Below are 21,081 nucleotides of genomic sequence, written 5' to 3' on the forward strand. Positions count from 1 at the left end.
TTTAAAGATCATATTACTCTAGTCAGAAGCAGTGTTTTAGAATTCAGCTGGGTCACAGGAATTTTCTCACCACTCCATTCTAATTTGCAGTTTTGCTATAATAAAAGCCCTAAATATATTGCTACCGTCTAGATGTTTTATCTGAAACAAGTGTCCTTTGTAGTCTCAGAGGACTTTTCTATTTTATTTCCAGTAAATCAAAGTCTGTGAAGAGCTTCAGTTTTTATTAAGACATACCCTTCACAGTCCAGTGATTGCCAACTGTGGCAAGCCATTGACAGTTCATTTACATATAAGTGATGACTTCCATCAGGTAGTTGGCTCAAAAACACAATGGACATTTAGAGCATATCCAATATTTCTTGTTCTTTGATGAGCACCAAGTGCCAATTTTTATATAGAAACTGACTATTGAAAAGTGAACGCTTCTTTTCAATGACCTTACACTGTCTTCTACAGCTCTAGAGTGAAATATTGTCACTGAACTTAATGTAGGATCACACCACTAAAAGACATTCAGTAGCCTTACTTCAACTTGCTAAAAATCAAGGAGTCAAATGTAGAAAACCTGAAACAAGAACGATCACATTTTATTAAACGAAAAATGAACTTCCAGATCCTGTCCCAAACTGTCATAATCAGAACAACTTTTATATTTGTATAAAGTAATTGTGATATTATTAATTTTCTCTTATAAATATATTTACTACTTGGAATAGTGATTACACAACACTCATTAAGAAATCTTATATTTAAGTTTGTAAGTGCCTTTCATTATAACTCCACGATTTTGCTCCTAATGTTTTTGGAAGAGCAGTGGTTGAAATCTAGCCAAATTTTTATCCTAATTATGTTTTAAAAAAGGAGCAGGCTGATGACTTGTAATCACGCTTATATTCAACTTGTGTAATTTTTTCCTTTTTTAAAAAGTTGTGCATTTTTCATTTTTTCAGTATGTAGACAAAAAATACTTTTATCTTTAAAATAAAATTCAATTATCAGTAAGGAGAATATGCATAATTAAATTTCACAGGTAAGTCAAATCCCACATTTTAGCTTTAGCTAGTAATCACTTCCTTGCCCTGCTCAAAGGTTTTTTTGTTACAATTTTCTGGTTAGCGCTTCATCATGATTTTTAGTCCACCTTGAGTTTGGTTTTGGTGAGGCCTGACTTAACATGATTCTTGTAATTGGCTTTTCTAAAGATTTAATAACTTCCATAGATATTCTTATAGTAAACTTAATTGCATAAAAATAACCTGAGAGTTTTTTGTTTGTTTTAAAATCAAAGAGACTATTACAGAAGTAATGGAGGCAAAGTAAAAGCTGTGAAAACAATGGGACACTTGTCATGTAGTTCCCAGCTCTTTTCATATCTAGCCTTTATGCTATGTATAGACTCTATTCCTTCAATTACGGTTCCTCGCTTGTTTCTCTAATTCCATTCAAAATAGAGGGATGGATAGATGGATGGATAAAATTAAATTAAAGATTCTTAAGAAAACTTTGCTGCAAATTCTTTCAGCATTGGGGCTGGGTGAGGTGGCTCACCCTGTAATCCCAGCACTTTGGGAGGCTGAGGAGGGTGGATCATTTAAGGTCAGGAGTTCGAAACCAGCCTGGCCGACATGGTGAGACCCCGTCTCTACTAAAAATATAAAAATTAGCTGGGTGTGGTGGCATGCACCTGCAGTCCTGACTACTTGGGAGACTGAGGCAGGAGAATTGCTTGAACCCTGGAGGCGGAGGCTGCAGTGAGCTGAGATTGTGCCACTGCACTCCAGCCTGGGTGACAGAGCCAGACTGCATCTCAAAAAAAAAAAAAAATTATTTCAGCGCTAAGACAAATCAACTCAGGAATACTGTATATTGCTTCTCACCTTTTTACTTTAGAGTGAGCAATGAGTAGGGAAAAATCATACCACGACTCTACCAAAAATTAACACAGTTTAAAACAATCATTTCCAAAAACTTTACGTAATAAAGGACATTATGGAAAACAAAAAAATTGTTTGACTTATATGATTTTAATGAAACATCACACTGTTACCTTTTTAAAGAATAAAAAAGGTGAATCCAACAGTATTGTATACCAGATTCATGAGTTTTAGAAATAAGAATTGTAAAGTTTCTTTATGGTATTTATTGGTAATGGAACAACATAAATTATAGTCTAATGAAAGGAGTACTTGACACTATGCAGGTTCACTTCATTATGATAAAACAGATTTTTTTATGAAGGAGATCAAATGAATGGTGTTTGTCCAAAAATACTAGAAATTATAGATAAACTTGTCAAAGTTCTTTGTGTATTCAAAGATTTTTATCCTTTCTTCCTACTCATACAGAATTGATCCACCTGCAGTGTTAATTTGTCTCTTTGGGTAGAGAAGTTTAACTATTACAGGTAATAATATGTTGGAAACATCATTCAACTTTACATGACTTATAATGTTGTCTCATTTTCCTTTCTTTTATGGATCTGGCCACCAACTTTCCAACAACCTGGATGTTAGCTCGTTTGAGTGCTGGATGTCCATTTACTATAATACAAAACATATAGTTACATTAATACATTTTCAATTAATATGATAGTAATGTATCATGCTTTTGAAATTCTATGAGTTACAGGAAACTAATTATGGTTGTGTTAGAACATGCAAAAGACTGGACTTGGGCTCATTTCCTTCGGGTGTAGTGTGTTACCTTATATATCATGCCAAGAGACTCAAAGTTACTGTTAGACCAAAGCATTGAGGAACGGGATGGGTGGAACTGGGTTCCACTAATATACAGAATATAGTCAGCCCTCTGTATCTGTGGGTTCCCCAGTAATGGATTCAAGGAACTGCAGATAAAAACTATTCAGAAAAAGAAATTTCACAAAGTTCTAAAAGGTAAAACTTGAATTTGCTACACAAGTACTATGTTGAATCCACATGAATGAAGAGGTGTGTAGCTACTGTATTAGGTATCATGTGTAAACTAGAGATGATTTAAAGTATATGGGAAGATGGGTATATGTTATATGCAAATACTACCCCATTTTCTATAAAGGACTTGAGCATCTGTGGATTCTCATATTCGAGGGAGATTCTGGAACCAATTTCCTACCAATACTGAGGGAAAATCGTATTTGAAATAAATTAGATGCAACACATGTTTGCTTTTAAGACAAATAGTATTGACTTTTTTTACATTACAGTGTAATCAGTTCTGATAATGATATTTAAATTAACATAAACCACTATTCATATAGATTGCTTGTATAGATCCATCTTTATGTATAAAATGACTTTGCAATTAATAAATAAAAGGTATAAATTTACTGTGGCCACCATTATACAAAGAAATAATTTATAGATAGGGTAGTATATCTTTGCTGTTTAGGTCCTATAGTTGTTATCAAACAAAAACATAACCAGCTGCCAAAAACCAGTTAAAATTATAAGAACAATTAACATGGCTAAAAGGAAATTAACGACTTGAGGTGTTATAAGAAACAAGGCATTGTTTCTGGGTTAATGTATCTCCATATTGTTATTTGACAAACAGCAAGGCCTTATAATGACAAGATTAAATCGGGCCACATTAAAAAAGGACCTGATAGGCATTTTTCCAAAAAAGATATAAAAATGGACAACAGGTATATGAAAATGTAGTCAACATCATTAATCATCAGGGAATGCAAATCAAAACCACAATGAGATATCACCTCGGACCCCTTAGGGTGGCTATTATCAAAAAGTCTAGAGATAACAAATGTTAGCAAGAGTGTGGATAAAAGGAAACACTTACACACTATTGGTGGGAATTTAGATTGGTGTAACCATTTTAGAAAACAGTATGGAGTTTCCTAAAGTAATTAAAAATAGAACTACCATAACATCCAGCAATCCCTCTTCTGGGCATATACCCAAAGGAAATGAAATCACCGTCTTGTAAAGATTATCTACATGTCCACGTTCACTGCAGCATTATTCACAGTAGCCAAGATATGCAAACAACCTTAATATATTTCACTAGACAAATACATTAAAGAACTATAGCATATATATACAATGGAAAATTATTCAGCCTTAAGAAGAAGGAAATCCTGCCATTTGCCACAACATGAGTGAACTTGAAAGACATTAAGTGAAATAAGCCAGATACAGAAAGAAAAAATATTGCATGATTTCACTTACATGTGGAATCTGAAAAAAAGAGTCAAATATACAGACATAGAGAATCAAATTGGTTACTAGAGGTGGAGGATGGAGAGGAAATGGGGGAAAGTAGCTCAGGGATCACGAAATAGCAGATGTTTAAGATGAACAGGTCTAGAGATCTAATGCGCAACCTGAGGACCACAGGCAATACAATTGTACTGTATTTGGGATTCCCACTAAAGATTTCAGTTGCTCTTGTCGCAAAAACAATAAATGGGAATGATGTGAGATGATGGCTATGTTGCTTCACTATAGTAACATTTTACTATTTATATGTATCCCATTACATCATGTTGTTTACTTTAAATATACACAATAAAACTTATTTTTTAAAACTGACAAATTAGGCCACGGTAATTTAATTAGGCCACAAAACAATTAGTAGTTTTCATTCCTAGTGAGATCACAGGGAAAGGCAACCACAAATTAGTGTCCTAATCCTAATTTACTACAGTTATACTAGAAAAGCATGAGATACGCATGCTAGTTCTTGAAATGAGATCTTAGGATTAAGTGCTTTCCTATTATGAATTTCTTTGATAATACCAAGCATATATTTCATCCAGCAAGAGATACTTTAATATAATATTACTCAAAGGAGTTAAAATAGACAGAAATGTGAAAATAAGGGCCCGAGTTCTTGTTCTTATACATTTCTGAGTGAATCCAGGTTTGGTACTCAATCTTAGTTTCCCTACTTTTGAAATTGGGGATAATATCTATCTTGTCCAGTTATTGAAAGGACCCAAAACTATATGTCAAAAGATATATTTGTAATAATACTTCATGAATATTAACTCGTCAGTTGTAATGAATGTAGCACACTAATGCAACGTGTTAATAATAGGAGAATCTATTAATAGGGCTGGGGTGCAGGTGTGAGAGTACATGGGAACACTCTACTTTCCATTCAATATTTCTGTAAACCAATATTTCTGTAAAAGTAGAATAATGATAATACTGAAAGCTTATTAATTTAAAAACAGACATGTCTCTGATACTTTATAAGTATTTAAAAAATAGTTGCTGGATTATTGTCTACCCTATGATACCATAAAATAAGCTTCTTAAAGAAATTTCACTGGCAATTATATTATTATTTCATAAACTTTTAAAGAATAATTTCATTTAGGAAAAATAAAAATATAAGTACACACAATATATCTTTAATCTTTCAAAGTAAATATTCTTTTTTAAATTTTTTATTATTATACTTTAAGTTTTAGGGTACATGTGCACAATGTGCAGGTTTGTTACATATGTATACATGTGCCATGTTGGTGTGCTGCACCCATTAACTCGTTGTTTAGCATTAGGTACACCTCCTAATGCTATCCCTTCCCCCTCCCCTCACCCCACAACAGTCCCTGGAGTGTGATGTTCCCCCTCCTGTGTCCATGTGTTCTCATTGTTCAATTCCCACCTATGAGTGAGAACATGCAGTGTTTGGTTTTTGTCCTTGCGATAGTTTGCTGAGAATGATGGTTTCCCGCTTCATCCATGTCCCTACAAAGGATATGAACTCATCATTTTTTATGGCTGCATAGTATTCCATGGTGTATATATGCCACATTTTCTTAATCCAGTCTGTCATTGTCGGACATCTGGGTTGGTTCCAAGCCTTTGCTATTGTGAATAGTGCCGCAGTAAACATACGTGTGCATGTGTCTTTATAGCAGCATGATTTATAATCCTCTGGGTATATACCCAGGAATGGGACGGCGGGGTCAAACAGTATTTCTAGTTCTAGATCCCTGAGGGGTTGCCACACTGACTTCCACAATGGTTGAACTAGTTTACAGTCCCACCAACAGTGTAAAAGTGTTCCTATTTCTGTACATCCTCTCCAGCACCTGTTGTTTCCTGACTTTTTAATGATCACCATTCTAACTGGTGTGAGATGGTATCTCATTGTGGTTTTGATTTGCATTTCTCTGATGGCCAGTGATGATGAGCATTTTTTCATGTGTTTTTTGGCTGCATAAATGTCTTCTTTTGAGAAGTGTCTGTTCATACCCTTCACCCACTTTTTGATGGGGTTGTTTGTTTTTTCTTGTAAATTTGTTGGAGTTCATTGTAGATTCTGGGTATTAGCCCTTTGTCAGATGAGTAGGTTGCAAAAATTTTCTCCCATTTTGTAGGTTGCCTGTTCACTCTGATGGTGGTTTCTTTTGCTGTGCAGAAGCTCTTTAGTTTAATTAGATCCTATTTATCAATTTTGGCTTTCATTGCCATTGCTTTTGGTGTTTTAGACATGAAGTCCTTGCCCATGCCTATGTCCTGAATGGTATTGCCTAGGTTTTCTTCTAGGGTTTTTATGGTTTTAGGTCTAACATGTAAGTCTTTAATCCATCTTGAATTAATTTTTGTATAAGGTGTAAGGAAGGGATCCAGTTTCAGTTTTCTACATATGGCTACCCAGTTTTCCCAGCACCATTTATTAAATAGGGAATCCTTTTCCCATTGCTTGTTTTTGTCAGGTTTGTCAAAGATCAGATAGTTGTAGATATGCGGCATTATTTCTGAGGGCTCTGTTCTGTTCCATTGGTCTATATCTCTGTTTTGGTACCAGTACCATGCTGTTTTGGTTACTGTAGCCTTGTAGTATAGTTTGAAGTCAGGTAGCGTGATGCCTCCAGCTTTGTTCTTTTGGCTTAGGATTGACTTGGCAATGTGGGCTCTTTTTTGGTTCCATATGAACTTAAAAGTAGTTTTTTTCCAATTCTGTGAAGAAAGTCATTGGTAGCTTGATGGGGATGGCATTGAATCTATAAATTACCTTGGGCAGTATGGCCATTTTCATGATATTGATTCTTCCTACCCATAAGCATGGAATGTTCTTCCATTTGTTTGTATCCTCTTTTATTTCCTTGAACAGTGGTTTGTAGTTCTCCTTGAAGAGGTCCTTCACATCCCTTGTAAGTTGGATTCCTAGGTATTTTATTCTCTTTGAAGCAATTGTGAATGGGAGTTCACTCATGATTTGGTTCTCTGTTTGTCTGTTATTGGTGTATAAGAATGCTTGTGATTTTTGCACATTGATTTTGTATCCTGGGACTTTGCTGAAGTTGCTTCTCAGCTTAAGGAAATTTTGGGCTGAGACAATGGGGTTTTCTAGATATACAATCCTGTCATCTGCAAACAGGGACAATTTGACTCCCTCTTTTCCTAACTGAATGCCCTTTATTTCCTTCTCCTGCCTGATTGTCCTGGCCAGAACTTCCAACACTATGTTGAATAGGAGTGGTGACAGAGGGCATCCCTGTCTTGTGCCAGTTTTCAAAGGGAATGCTTCCAATTTTTGTCCATTCAGTATGATATTGGCTGTGGGTTTGTCATAGATAGCTCTTATTATTTTGGGATATGTCCCGTCAACACCTAATTTATTGAGAGTTTTTAGCATGAAGGGTTGTTGAATTTTGTCAAAGCCTTTTCTGCATCTATTGAGATAATCATGTGGTTTTTGTCTTTGGTTCTGTTTATATGCTGGATTACTTTTATTGATTTTCATATGTTGAACCAGCCTTGCATCCCAGGGATGAAGCCCACTTGGTCATGGTGGATAAGCTTTTTGATGTGCTGCTGGATTCGTGTTGCCAGTATTTTATTGAAGATTTTTGCATCAATGTTCATCAAGGATATTGGTCTAGAATTCGCTTTTATTGTTGTGTCTCTGCCAGGTTTTGGAATCAGGATGATGCTGGCCTCATCAAATGAGTTAGGGAGGATTCCCTCTTTTTCTATTGATTGGAATAGTTTCAGAAGGAATGGTACCAGCTCCTCCTTGTACCTCTGGTAGAATTCGGCTGTGAATCCATCTGGTCCTGGACTTTTTTTGGTTGGTAAGCTATTAATTATTGCCTCAATTTCAGAGCCTGTTATTGGTCTATTCAGAGATTCAACTTCTTCCTGGTTTAGTCTTGGGAGGGTGTATGTGTTGAGGAATTTATCCATTTCTTCTAGATTTTCTAGTTTATTTGCGTAGAGATGTTTATAGTATTCTCTGATGGTAGTTTGTATTTCTGTGGGATCGGTGGTGATATCCCCTTTGTCATTTTTTATTGCATCTATTTGATTCTGCTCTCTTTTCTTCTTTATTAGTCTTGCTAGCGGTCTATCAATTTTGTTGATCTTTTCAAAAAACCGCTCCTGGATTCATTGATTTTTTGAAGGGTTTTTTGTGTCTCTATCTCCTTCAGTTCTGCTCTGATCTTAGTTATGTCTTGCCTTCTGCTAGCTTTTGAATGTGTTTGCTCTTGCTTCTCTAGTTCTTTTAATTGTGATGTCAGGGTGTCAATTTTAGATCTTTCCTGCTTTCTCTTGTGGGCATTTAGTGCTATAAATTTCCCTCTACACACTGCTTTGAATGTGTCCCAGAGATTATGGTATGTTGTGTCTTTGTTCTTGTTGGTTTCAAAGAACATCTTTATTTCTGCCTTCATTTCGTTATGTACCCAGTAGTCATTCAGGAGCAGGTTGTTCAGTTTCCATGTAGTTGAGCAGTTTTGAGTGAGTTTCTTAATCCTCATTTTTGTCATATGGCAGAATAGACTCAGAGAACAATCCTTTTGATAAAAACAAGTCAAATCCTGGATAATATATTAAATATATTTTAACTTTATTACTAAGCTGGCAGAGGGAAGAAAAATGCAAAAGCCAAAAACAAAGTGAAATCAGTAAGCTTAGTAAATATTTGAAATGCCAAGTCAGTTTTTTTGGTCATAGGCTGGGGACAGAGAATAAAGCATAGGATCCACCCAAAAGAGGGAGTGTATCATGAGAGCACAGTGGACAATATATCATTATATACTCTCATGAGTATATCATGAGACCACAGTGGAGGGTTGTGCTATCAGAGTGAGTGGAAATGAGAAAGAGAGAGAGACGCGGTTTGAGGGTTAGGGAGGGTGCAGGAAAGGAGGGAGAGAGGGAAAAGTAAAAAGAAAGAAAAAATGAAGAAAACCTAAAGAAGTGGACATCAAGGAAATTTCCCTGTTTCCATAAGCTGGGTAGAGAGATCATAAATAACCCCAAAGCTGGCGCTTGGTTTCATGTTCCAGTTCATGTCACTTGTGTGGTCCAAAAATATCTCAAATAACTTTAATGCTTTTTGGTCCCCCAAAACAAATAAAAAACCTCTCTAGAGGAAAGTAACTTCAACAAAGGCCTTTAAAATATCTCATAAAAGCATATTTTATTAACCCATAGTGTGTTACAATGTATTTTTCAATGCAAAAGCAGTACCTATAATACTGGTATTTTAAAGTTATACAGATAGAAATACATGTAAAATATTAAATACCAAAATATTAATGGTGAGTTTAGTTATAATTTAGCCTTATATTTTTTGCTTATCTACATTTTCAGTGGAAAATATTATTTATGTAAATATAGCAATATTAGAGATTTAAGCTTCTAGATTGGAATGCATGGTAGAAAGTAATTTTTATTGTAGATAATTAGGAAATAATCAGAAACAACATTTTTGTTTCTATTTCAACAATTTAAAGAAGTGGTTTTAAATTGTGGAAATGTTCAAATAAAATAGATAATATGCTGAATACATGATTTATAGGCTGGATTTTCAGAAATGGGATATTATTTTTTCTCGAAGGTTCAAAGTATTATTGTGCCCTATATTTTCTTTTAAATTATCTACAAATTTTTATATTCACAAGTCCATGTTATTATTTTTCATGCAAATTCCACGACCTACTCAAGGTTATATATCATTCAACATTATTGGCTACTTCCTGTGAACACTTTAAAATTAATCTTTGTAGAGCAACCTGGAAAGAAAACAAACACAGATAGTTTTGCAAAATAAAATAAGCGTTTAGGTAATTGAGTGTCTACTGAGTCCTGTTTGTTTAGATTCATGCTAAGTGCTATGGGGTGATATAAAGGGCACTAGCTGAGAGCTTTCTGGGTCTCCATTTCCTAATCAAGAAATAAACAAGAGAGAAAAACACTACAATTAGTATATTACTCATAGTCATCTAGTTAAAAAAAAAAAGTGAAAGCACTACCTAACACGGTATCAGGATCTGCACATCAGATGATTATCATAGTCAACACAAAGCAAAATATAGTTCTAGATGGCAATTAATGTATATAAGTATAGTCAGCCCTCTGTACCTCAATTCAACTAACTGTGGATCTAATATATTTGGAAAAATGCAATAAAAATAACACTATAACAATAAAAAGCAACAATTAAAAAATGCAGTGCAATACATATTTATATGGTATTTACATTGTATTAGGTATTATAAGTAATCTAGAGAACATTTAAAGTATCCAAGAGGATAGGTGTATGTCATATGCAAATACTACATCATTTTTTATAAGAAACATGAGCATCTGTGGGTTTTGGTATGCTCAGGAGGTCCTGGAGTCAATTCTCTCTGTATACCAAGGGACTTATAATATGGTTTGGCTGTGTCCCCACCAAAATCTCAACTTGAATTGTAGTTCCCAGAATTCCCAAGTGTTGTGGGAGGGACCCGGGGGAGGTAACTGAATCATGGGGGCTGATCTTTCCCATGCTATTCTCATGATATTGAAAAAGTATCATGAGATCTGATAGGTTTATCAGGGGTTTCTGTTTTGCTTCTTCCTCATTTTCTCTTGATGCCACCATGTAAGAAGTGCCATTCACCTCCTGCCATGATTCTGAGGCCTGTAAATCCAATTAAACCTCTTTTTCTTCCTAGTCTTGGATATGTCTTTATCAGCAGTGTGAAAACAGACTAACACAATAATTTGGTACCAGCAGAGTGGGATATTGTTGAAAAGATACCCGAAAATGTGGAAGCAACTTTGGAATTGTGTAACACACAGAAGTTGGAACAGTTTGGAGGACTCAGAAGAAGACAGAAAAATGTGGGAAAGTTTGGAACTTCCTAGAAACTTGTTGAATGGCTTTGCCCAAAATGCTGACAGTGATATGAACAATAAGATCTAGGCTGAGGTGGTCTCAGATGGAGATGAGGAAGTTGTTGGGAACTGGAGTAAAGGTGACTCTCGTTATGCTTTAGCAAAGAGACTGGAGGCATTTTGCCCCTGCCCTAGAGATCTGCAGAACTTTGAATTTGAGAAAGATGAATTAGGGTATCTGGTGGAAGAAATTCCCAAGCTGCAAAGCATTCAAGAAGTGACTTGGGTACTGTTAAAGGTATTCAGTTTTATGAGGGAAGCAGAGCATAAAAATTTGGAAAATTTGCAGCCTGATTATGCAATAAAAAAGAAAATCCCATTTTCTGGGGGAGAAATTCAAGCTGGCTGCAGAAATTTGCATGAGTAGCAAGAAGCCTAATGTTAATCCCCAAGACCATTGGGAAAATATCTCCAGGCCATGTCAAAGACCTTCATGGCAGCCCCTCCCATCACAGGCCTGGAGGCCCAGGAGGAAAAAGTGGTTTTGTGGGCAGGGCCCAGGGTCCCTGTGCTGTGTGCAGCCTAGGAACTTAATGTCCCAGCCATTCCAGCTGTGGCTGAAAGGGGCCAACATACAGCTCAGGCTGCGGCTTCAGAGGTTGCAAGCTCTAAGCTGTGGCAACTTCCACATGGTGTTAGCCTGTGGGTGCACATAAGTCAAGAATTGAGGTGTGGGTACCTCCTCCTAGATTTCAGAAGATGTATGGAAATGCCTGGAAGCCCAGATAAAAGTTTGCTGCAGGGGTTGGGCCCTCATGGAGAACCTCTGCAAGGGAAGTGCAGAAGGGAAATGTGGGGTTAGAGCCCCCACACAGAGTCCCTACTGGGGCACAGGAGAGCTGTGAGCAGAGGGCCACCTTACTCCAAATCCCAGAATGCTAGATCCATCAACAGCTTGCACTGTGTGCCTGGAAAAGCTGCAGACACTCAATACCAGCCTGTGAAAGGAGCCAGGAGAGAGGCTGTACCCTGTAAAACCACAGGGGTAGAGCTGCCCAAGACCATGGCAACCCACCTCTTGCATCACCATGACCTGTAGGTGAGACCTGGAGTCAAAGGAGATGATTTTGGAGCTTTAAAATTTGACTGCCCCACTGGATTTTGGACTTGCATGGGCCCTGTTACTCCTTTGTTTTGGCCAATTTCTCCCATTTGGGATGGTTGTATTTACCCCCATTGTATCTAGGGAGTAACTAGCTTGCTTTTGATTTTACAGGGTCCTAAGCAGAAGGGACTTGCCTTATCTCAGATGAGACTTTGGACTGCGGACTTTTGGGTTAATGCTGAAATGAGTTAAGACTTCAGAGGACTGTTGGGAGGGCATAATTGATTTTTGAAATATGAGGACATGAGATTTGGAGGGGCCAGAGGTGGAATGATATGGTCTGGCTCTGACCCCACCCAAATATCAACTTGAATCGTATCTCCCAGAATTCCCATGTGTTGTGGGAGGGACCCATGGGGAGGTAATTGAATCATAGGGGCCAGTCTTTCTTGTGCTATTCTCATGATAGTAAATAAGTCACATGAGATCTGATGGTTATACCAGGGGTTTCTGCTTTTGCTTCTTCCTCATTTTCTCTTGCCACCACCATGTAAGAAGTGCCTTTCACCTCCCACCATGATTCTGAGGCCTCCTCAGCCATGTGGAACTGTAAGTCCAATTAAATCTCTTTTTCTTCCCAGTCTAGGGTATGTCTTTATCAGCAGGGCAAAAACAGACTAATACAACTAATGTTGTTATATTTATATAGCAGAGGTCCAAGCTTGAACATAAGTTTTGTGTACTTCAGAATTTCTCAAAGGGATACATCCAGAACACTGGCAGAAGAAATCTTCTAGGGACCTCTGACCAACAAACCTTCTTGGGGAAAAACTTTTAATAAGAGGAGAATGAGCTGAGTATTTCATTCTTGTTCCAATAAGATAATGGCATTTGGTAGAGTTGGATGATTTTATGTACTCTGGAATGCCTCTTGCTATTTTGCTTTGACTTTCCACTCTCTTCTTCCTCACCTTTTCATATCACAAGTAGGAAGACTTTGGCCTACATTTTGTGAGAGGAAGTACCCAGTGAGAAAATGAAAGTAACTGAAAAGCTATCCTCTTAAACAATGTCCTGGGTTGCTGAGAGCACAGAGCATCAGTGCTCTGGGATCAGGGTAACTAGGGTAGAAATGTCAGGAGAGGGCCTTCTGCCTTCTGCAGGTTGACTTGACCCCTTGTGGAATCACCACAGCAAGGCCTGGACAGGTGCTAGGGCAACAGCAGCAGCAAGACACCTTCATCAGGCTTCCTGAGCTTCAGAGTGACAGCATCAGACATCACTGCAATGGGGGCAGACTGAAGTAAGGTGGGTCCAGGAATATGGAATTCCATGTTGCAGTCTAAAATGACGTATTTATAAGTGCATGCAAGATATCCAAGGAGAATTTGTAGAATTTATTGCAATTATTGGGATTGTCTTCATAGAGAGCAGAGATTGTGACCATTTTTGTGACTATATATGTATCTACATATATATATATGTATGCTGTTATGTAGTTCAGAGATTGTTTTGAAATACTAAACATTTGCTTTCCAACCCTCACTGCTCCTAGCTCCTGAGTCTATCATCCAGGCAGGAATAATGGTTTCCTAAAGGGTGACTGGAAACAAATCACCTCATTTCTTATGTTTACCAATTTTGAAACATGGAAAAAATTATAAGGTGCTAATACATATTGTATTTCTGAGTTTTTAAATAATCAGGTCCTTTTTTAATAATCTGCAAACATGGAAGACATATAGCTATTTAATAAACATAGCTACTTAAATTGAAGTGAATAAATTTCTCGCATTCCATATATTCACTGCCCTCAAGCAGAAAAACCCAAGAACAATGAAGACAAGTGTATTTCAAGAAGGTTTTAAAACATAAAGCATAAACAACACTTTCAAAAGTAATGCTTCTACTGGAATAGTACGACTTTGTTCAGAATCAATAGCATTCTTAGGATCCAAAATATCAGACAGAACCTAAAGAATTTAACACATAGAGACATATGGCAAAGAAGATTATGTAATGGCATAAGAACCCTTTCCAATTTTAAGGAGATAAAAACTGAACTGGAAGACTGGAGAAGGAACAAAATAGAAGAGATTTATGAGATCCTGAGCTCTTGTAAAAATGACCAGGCACCCTCTCCCATTGTACCTCACACTGGAGGAATAGAAAAAGAGAAATCTCAATGATAAAAGTCACATACTGTTTTGGGGAAAATCAGGAGTGCAGGGGTTTTATTGAAGGAGGCTATAGCAATAGCTCTGGGCACTGTCTAGATGATGTTTCTGCTGCCTTACAGAACACATCACAGCTCAAGGTGGTATAAGGAGAGCTACTGATACTGCTGAGTTTCCCAAGGGGTATGGGAATTCTGAGAAGGCTGGCTGACGGGAAAAGATCTAAGGTCAGGATAAGAAGAGGACAGAGTATATTCATTCAGTTACTGGAATTATAGCAGATATTAAGAATGAATGCCAACTAATGGCTCCTAAGGTCCAGGTGGTATGATTTATGCCACAGACGAGGCCAGCAAGGAGACGAGATTGCATTGAGGATGTCTGCACCAGATGAAAGGAAATGAGAGAGCAGGCCTATTATAAATGGGTACCCAGTTACAGAGTAAGAAAGAATAGAGAATGAAATTAGATGGCATATATAAATAATAAGAACATCATAAAAAGTCAAAATGTAGCTTATAGAATATTGAAATAAAAGAAGTCAGTCTGATTACCTACAGGAAAATATTTTCTACATGATATACTTGAGTTTGAAACTCTATACACTGTGCAACCTGGAAATATAAGGTTCATTAAAAATGATTTCAACTCAATGAAGGGCAAGGAGTGGAAAGGAGCTAACCTAAGTAACTCTGGAAATCAGTGTTTTGATTGGAAACTGGAGGCTAAAGACAAAATGCACATGAAACAGATGGATTATATATATATATATAATTATAGATATGTCTACAAATATGGGTTCATATTCATAAATATATTTCCTACTTTTACCCTCTGAGAGGGCCTGGAAATAGTGCCACTTCAGTAGCAATGAGCACATCCAATTTCTAAATACTATTTTCCAAGTAAAGGAAACATGATTCCTTGGATAAATAGATGATTCCAGGGCTGGGATAGCAGCAATACAAGACGTGCCTGCAGAATTGTGTAGTGACAGCAAGTAAGGAAACACACAAAAGACAAAAAGATGGGAACATGTCAAAGAGACACAGGAGCCAAGCTGAAAAAGCTCCCAATCTCTAAATCTGGAAAAAATTGAGCAACAACAATAACAAAATAATACAGTATTAGATTAGAATTCAAACTATAAAAGAAATATACATGAATATTTACTAGTATAATTAATAAATACACGGTGAAGAAAATTTTAGTACAAAATAATTCTTAAGAAGTTTTATAGATACCTCCACATCCAGCAGAAAACTTTAATTCCTGTCCCCTACCCCCATCCTTTGAGTGTGAGCTAGACTTAGTTATGTGCTTTCATAAAACAGATCATGTAAAGGGAAGGGGTAGCTTTATAATGAAGAAATCTGACAAACACTACTTTGGCCAGGTAATCAAGATTAATATCACCAGTGATAAGTCATACTGATAGCATGTTCCCACTGATATGATGAGGACACTTCACCTCTGTGATATTCTTTCCAAAAATTTGTAACCTCAATTTAAGCTTAAAAAAATCAGACAAATCCAAATTGAGGGACATTCTACAAAATACCCAATCGGTAATCCTCAAAACTGTCAAGGTCATGAATACAAAGAAATACTGAGAAACTGTCAAAGCCAAGATAAGCCTACTAAGACATGACAAGTAAACACACTGTGGAATTTAGAATTAGATGCTGGAATGGAAAAAGGACATTAGTGGGAAAACCAGTGAAATCCAAATAAAGTTCAGAGCTTGGTTAATTATAAGGTACAAATGTTAGTTCCTTAGTTTTCACAACTGTACCACAGTTATCTCATAGATGTTAATAGGAGAAGTAGGGGAGGGAATTCTGTATTATCTTTGTTAGTCTTCTATAAATCTAAAATTATTCCAAATTGAAAAGTTCATTTAAAAAGTGGTACCTTTTTTACTATATAGGAGGGCTATCACCAGTAACCCAAACATTAAAGCAAAATAACAGAAATACAAAAGAAAATATCATAGCTCTAATAAAAGAGTACCGACAGTATAGTGGCTAGATGCTAGACTTTTTAGACTGGCTTGTGAAAACCTAGGGTATAGTTTTCAACAAATTTTAGAAACATAATGGCAAAATATACTACTTATGGCTTTTAGAAAGAAAGAACCGTATTTCAATCCTCTTTCCCAGCTAAATCGGTCTACTCCTCCATGATCCTACCTCCAAAACTTCCCATATCCCTTTTCATTGAATGCTTTCATCCTGCTTGCTCCATTGCTTGTTTCTTGGCTATCCTTCAACAGGAGGTTCAAGTTCATGTCTGTTTGATGAATTCCCAGACGTTAGTAACAACTTTGTCTTCTAAATTCTATAATCTTTTAACTCTATGTCAATGTTTACCACTTTAATACTATATTTTTCATTGTCCTCAAAAAGAGAGTGGAAAGTCCATTAGCTTAGAAAATACATAACAGCATGAAGAACTACACCAAGCCAAATAAACAAACAGAAGAAGCTACAAGAAGATTTAGGGGATGTATTGATATCTACAACTTACTCTAAAATGCATTAAAAAAAGATATGGTTTGATGGGTGAATGGCAGAATGGATGTGTTCCTCAAGAAGTTCTTTCAAATTTTCTGTATGTATAAAAATTTTCACAATAAAATGCTGGGGAAAAATACAAAAGTTCACAAATATTTGAAATAATTGCATATTTTGTCAATTGCAAAACAGGATTTGAAAAACTAATAACGACAAACAATGAGAAAAACTAATAAAACTAACAATGAGAACAATAACTGCCATTTAATGTATTTAATTCTGTGCAAGGCACTGTGCTGAGTGCTGTACTTATATTATCTCAATTTTTCTGTTTACCAATACCTGATGCTATCATTATTATTATGAGAAACTAAAACTCCTATTAGTAACATGTTTCATTGAGCTATAGGTAAGTCTTGATCCACATATGATTTCAGAAATGTTTACAACAACTCATTGGAAACCATAGCACTATTTATATCACTCATTTTTTAAGGAGTTCCATGCTACATTATATTGTTGTGTGCCTTATTATATGTATGCCCTGTATACAAACAAAACACCAGTAATTCACTTCAAAACAGAGATAATTCACTTCCCAATATCACTACACTAAACTCTAGGAGAGTATCTTATGGATAAATGAGTGTTTAGTAAATATTTGATAATGCTTATTTTTGTTTTAAAGAAATTATATCGTACTATTCACATTTTGACTTATTTACTCAAGAGGAATCTCTTGAAATCTATCCAAGCCAACTAGTGTATCTCTAATTCATTAAGTAGTACATAGTATTCTATTATATGAATGGGCCATAATATTCCTCTACTGATTAACATTTTCTTTGTTGCCCAGTTTTACCAACTAAAAATAATGCTACAATAAGCATGCTTATGTATTCAGTATGCTATTATTTCCTTGCGATAAGATTTCCAACATGAAGTGCAGAGTCAAAAGTATATATCATATTAATTTGAATAGATATTGCTAAGTTGCTATCTAAAACTCTATGAAAGTCATATTTCTACCAGCAATGTGGAACACTGCATCTTTGCTTATGTCTCAGCCAGCAAGAGAAGTTATTGCTTTATTTTGCTTTGTTTTAATTTTGGCCAATCTAAAAGCTGTTAATCTCACTGTGCTTTTTCACCTATTAGTGATTTTGAGCATCTTTGCATATATTTGATAGCTGTTGCATTTTTGTTTTGTGAATGGTTCCTCAATATCTTTTGCCTATTTTGCTATTAGATTGTCCCCTTGTTCTCTATTTCAAATAGCTCATTGTATCAAACCTCTGCCTTCTAAAGTGCAATTCCCCTTCAAATTATTTTTATAGATTTGTTTATATTATTTTTCACATAAAAGTTTTGAAATTTATACAAAAACAAAGTCATTTATCTTCTCTTTTATATTCTTTATTAAGAATATCTTTCCTGTTCCTAAATTGAATATGCAGCTCTCTAGATTGGCTTCCAGAGTTTTTATTAATTAAATAATTAATTGTTTTGGACTTGTTGAATTTTATCAATTACTTCTTTTAGTATTTAGTGGTAATATTATGTAATCATCCTTCTTAAAAGTATTGATGTTATAAACTATAAGAATAGAATTATTAACACGGTATAATTCTGAAATAGAAAGTATTTGGCCTTATATCCTTCAATAGATGGCTGGACAACTTAACTTTTCTCCACATACTCAGTACTCATGACTGCTAAGGCAAAGAATACTCAACCATTTCCACCTTGTTAGAAACCTTTGGATCCTTCAGGTTCAATTATAACAAATCCATTTTCAGTTAATAGCTCTGCATCCAGGTTTATATAAAAAGTAGCTGGGGCTGTTTCTATTACCTGGATCTCATTCTCTGCCAGTAGCTAAGAGGTGAGGCTTCTAAGAAGCAAGGACATGAGAGATGAAAATACAAGATCAATTTTAGGGCTTTGAATTTGAAATTCTTCATTATATTTCTTTTTTTGAGGCTTTAAAGGGAATGATTGGAAAATACAGGGTAATAAAATTTAAAGACATTAGAGTCAATGTGAAAGGCACAAATATATATATATTTTTGAGATGGAGTCTCGCTCTGTCACCCAGGCTAGAGTGCAATGGCATGATCTCAGCTCACTGTGACCTCTACCTCATGAGTTCAAGCGATTCTCCTGCTTCAGCCTCCCGAGTAGCTGGGATTATAGGCACCTGCCATCACGCCTGTCTAATTTTTGTATTTTTGTAGAGATGGGTTTTCACCATGTTGACCAGGCCAGTCTTGAACTCCTGACTTCAGGTGATTCTCCTGTGTTGGCCTCCCAAAGTGCTGGTATTATAGGCATGAGCCAACACACCTGGCTGGCACAAATACATTTCTCTGAGCTGACCTAGATCCTAATATTCCAAACAAATATATGAGATTAACATAAGGAAGAGGCCCACCTAAAAAAGACATTTTTAAAACCTAAACAAATGTGTACAAATGCATTTTACCCCAAATGTTCTACATAACTTGGTATATTCCTTAACCTTCATTTGTTTTACAGCTTGTCATAAAAGTGGTATAGCATTACTATGATGATCTACCAGAAAATTCTCAAGCAAGTGCTTAATTATTCACTTTATTTTAACTATGTTAGGAAAACAGCAGTGAAGATTTGAATTGCCAAATCGCCTGAGAAGAAATAATCATAAGAAAATTAAACAAGTGTTCTGATATATGTGCACAATGAGAAAGAGCAAAGAAGATTCAAACCATCTGTGCTTATAATCTTTTGGGTTCTAATTGAAATCCAAATTATCTTTATGGGATTTAGATAGCAACATTTAATAGACAAACTTTGCAAAGTAATATCTCACCAGAAAGTGATAAAAATCTTGCAATAATTTTAAAAATATTTATTTATTCTTATTTAATTTATTAATTTAGGAGACAGGGTCTCACTCAGTCACTCAGGCTGGAGTGCAGTGGTGCAATCACGGCTCACTGCAGCCTCAGTCTCCTGGGTTTGAGAGATCTCCCCACTTTAGCCTCCCAGGTAGCTGGGATTACAGGCTGGGGCCACCACGTCTGGCAATTTTTTTATTTTTGTAGAGAGGGGGTTTCCCTATGTTGCCCAGGCTGGTCTCAAGCTCCTGCCCTGAGGCAGTCCTCCTGTGTCAGCCTCCCAAAGTGTTGGGATCATAGGCTTGAGCTACCACATCCCACCTGTTGTAACATTTTTAGCATAGAGTTTATGAGCATGAATTTTGGAATTAGTTAAGACCAGAGTCCAAATATTGGCACTTCTACTTAACATCTCTGTGATTTTAAGAAAGATCAACCTACATTTCTTCATCTGTAAAATGAAAATAACAGAACCTACCTTCAAGGATTAATATAGGAATTTAAAGAGAAAATATACTAAAGCACTTAATTTGAAGTATAATAATTTCTCAATAAACTTTAGCTGTTATTATTCCCCTTTTCCTCTTTTTTGTCCTCCTCCACCCAGAGGACTAATAATAGCTTATCATCACTTGCATATATATATACACACATACACACTATACACACTCTATACACACACTATACACGCACGCACACACACCCTTATATGGGGTTTATTGGGTTTTGTAAAAAGAGTGTGCTGGCTCTGTGAATGCACTTGCAGACGAGCAAACAACCCTCTCTTCCAGTGAACTGACCACCAACTTGTTTCTTCTAACCTTTCCCTGTAGATACGTTTCTGTATCTACCACTTGTGTGTCTACATTCAGATGTGTAGACCACAGAAATATATAATTCTCCTTTCACTCTGATAGGTTTCCAACACACGACCCTACTCTTCCACCTACACACATTAAATTCTAGCAAATGTGTATTTTTATTTTGTTAATTCTTTATAGATAAATCAGATAGATAAATCTACTTGGTGTATCTAAGATATGACCAGTACATAGCCCAATTTTCCTGCCTTCTCACCCTTCCCTTCTTATATGCGCATGACTCTGGAAATACTGTAAGACTCAGTCAGGGGAATTTCTCGAATTTCCTTCTTTTAGACTTAGAAGTTAGGCAATGACAACTTCTGAGTAAGCATAGTTGTTAAGATGAGTATATAATCCCTTATCAAACAGGGCCTACATCTGTGGAAGGGCTGGGAGCAGGATGTGTTTATAGGGTAAATATGCTCAAAGTTGTAAATTACCACTAGATGTC

At 36.1% G+C, this 21,081-nt stretch overlaps 1 protein-coding gene across 1 annotated transcript in view; it reads right to left on the minus strand.

Moving 5' to 3' along the window:
* Window positions 1–2,186: 2,186 nt before the first annotated feature.
* IQCM (IQ motif containing M) overlaps window positions 2,187–21,081 on the minus strand; it is a 474,519-nt gene continuing 455,624 nt past the window's right edge. The window contains exon 15 of the mRNA XM_030816223.1: window positions 2,187–2,543. Within this exon, the coding sequence (XP_030672083.1) occupies window positions 2,428–2,543 (116 nt within the window). The 3' untranslated portion in view covers window positions 2,187–2,427. The remainder of the gene's footprint in view (window positions 2,544–21,081) is intronic.

Source organism: Nomascus leucogenys, chromosome 7b, assembly GCF_006542625.1.
Source record: "Nomascus leucogenys isolate Asia chromosome 7b, Asia_NLE_v1, whole genome shotgun sequence".
NCBI classification, from domain to species: domain Eukaryota; kingdom Metazoa; phylum Chordata; class Mammalia; order Primates; family Hylobatidae; genus Nomascus; species Nomascus leucogenys.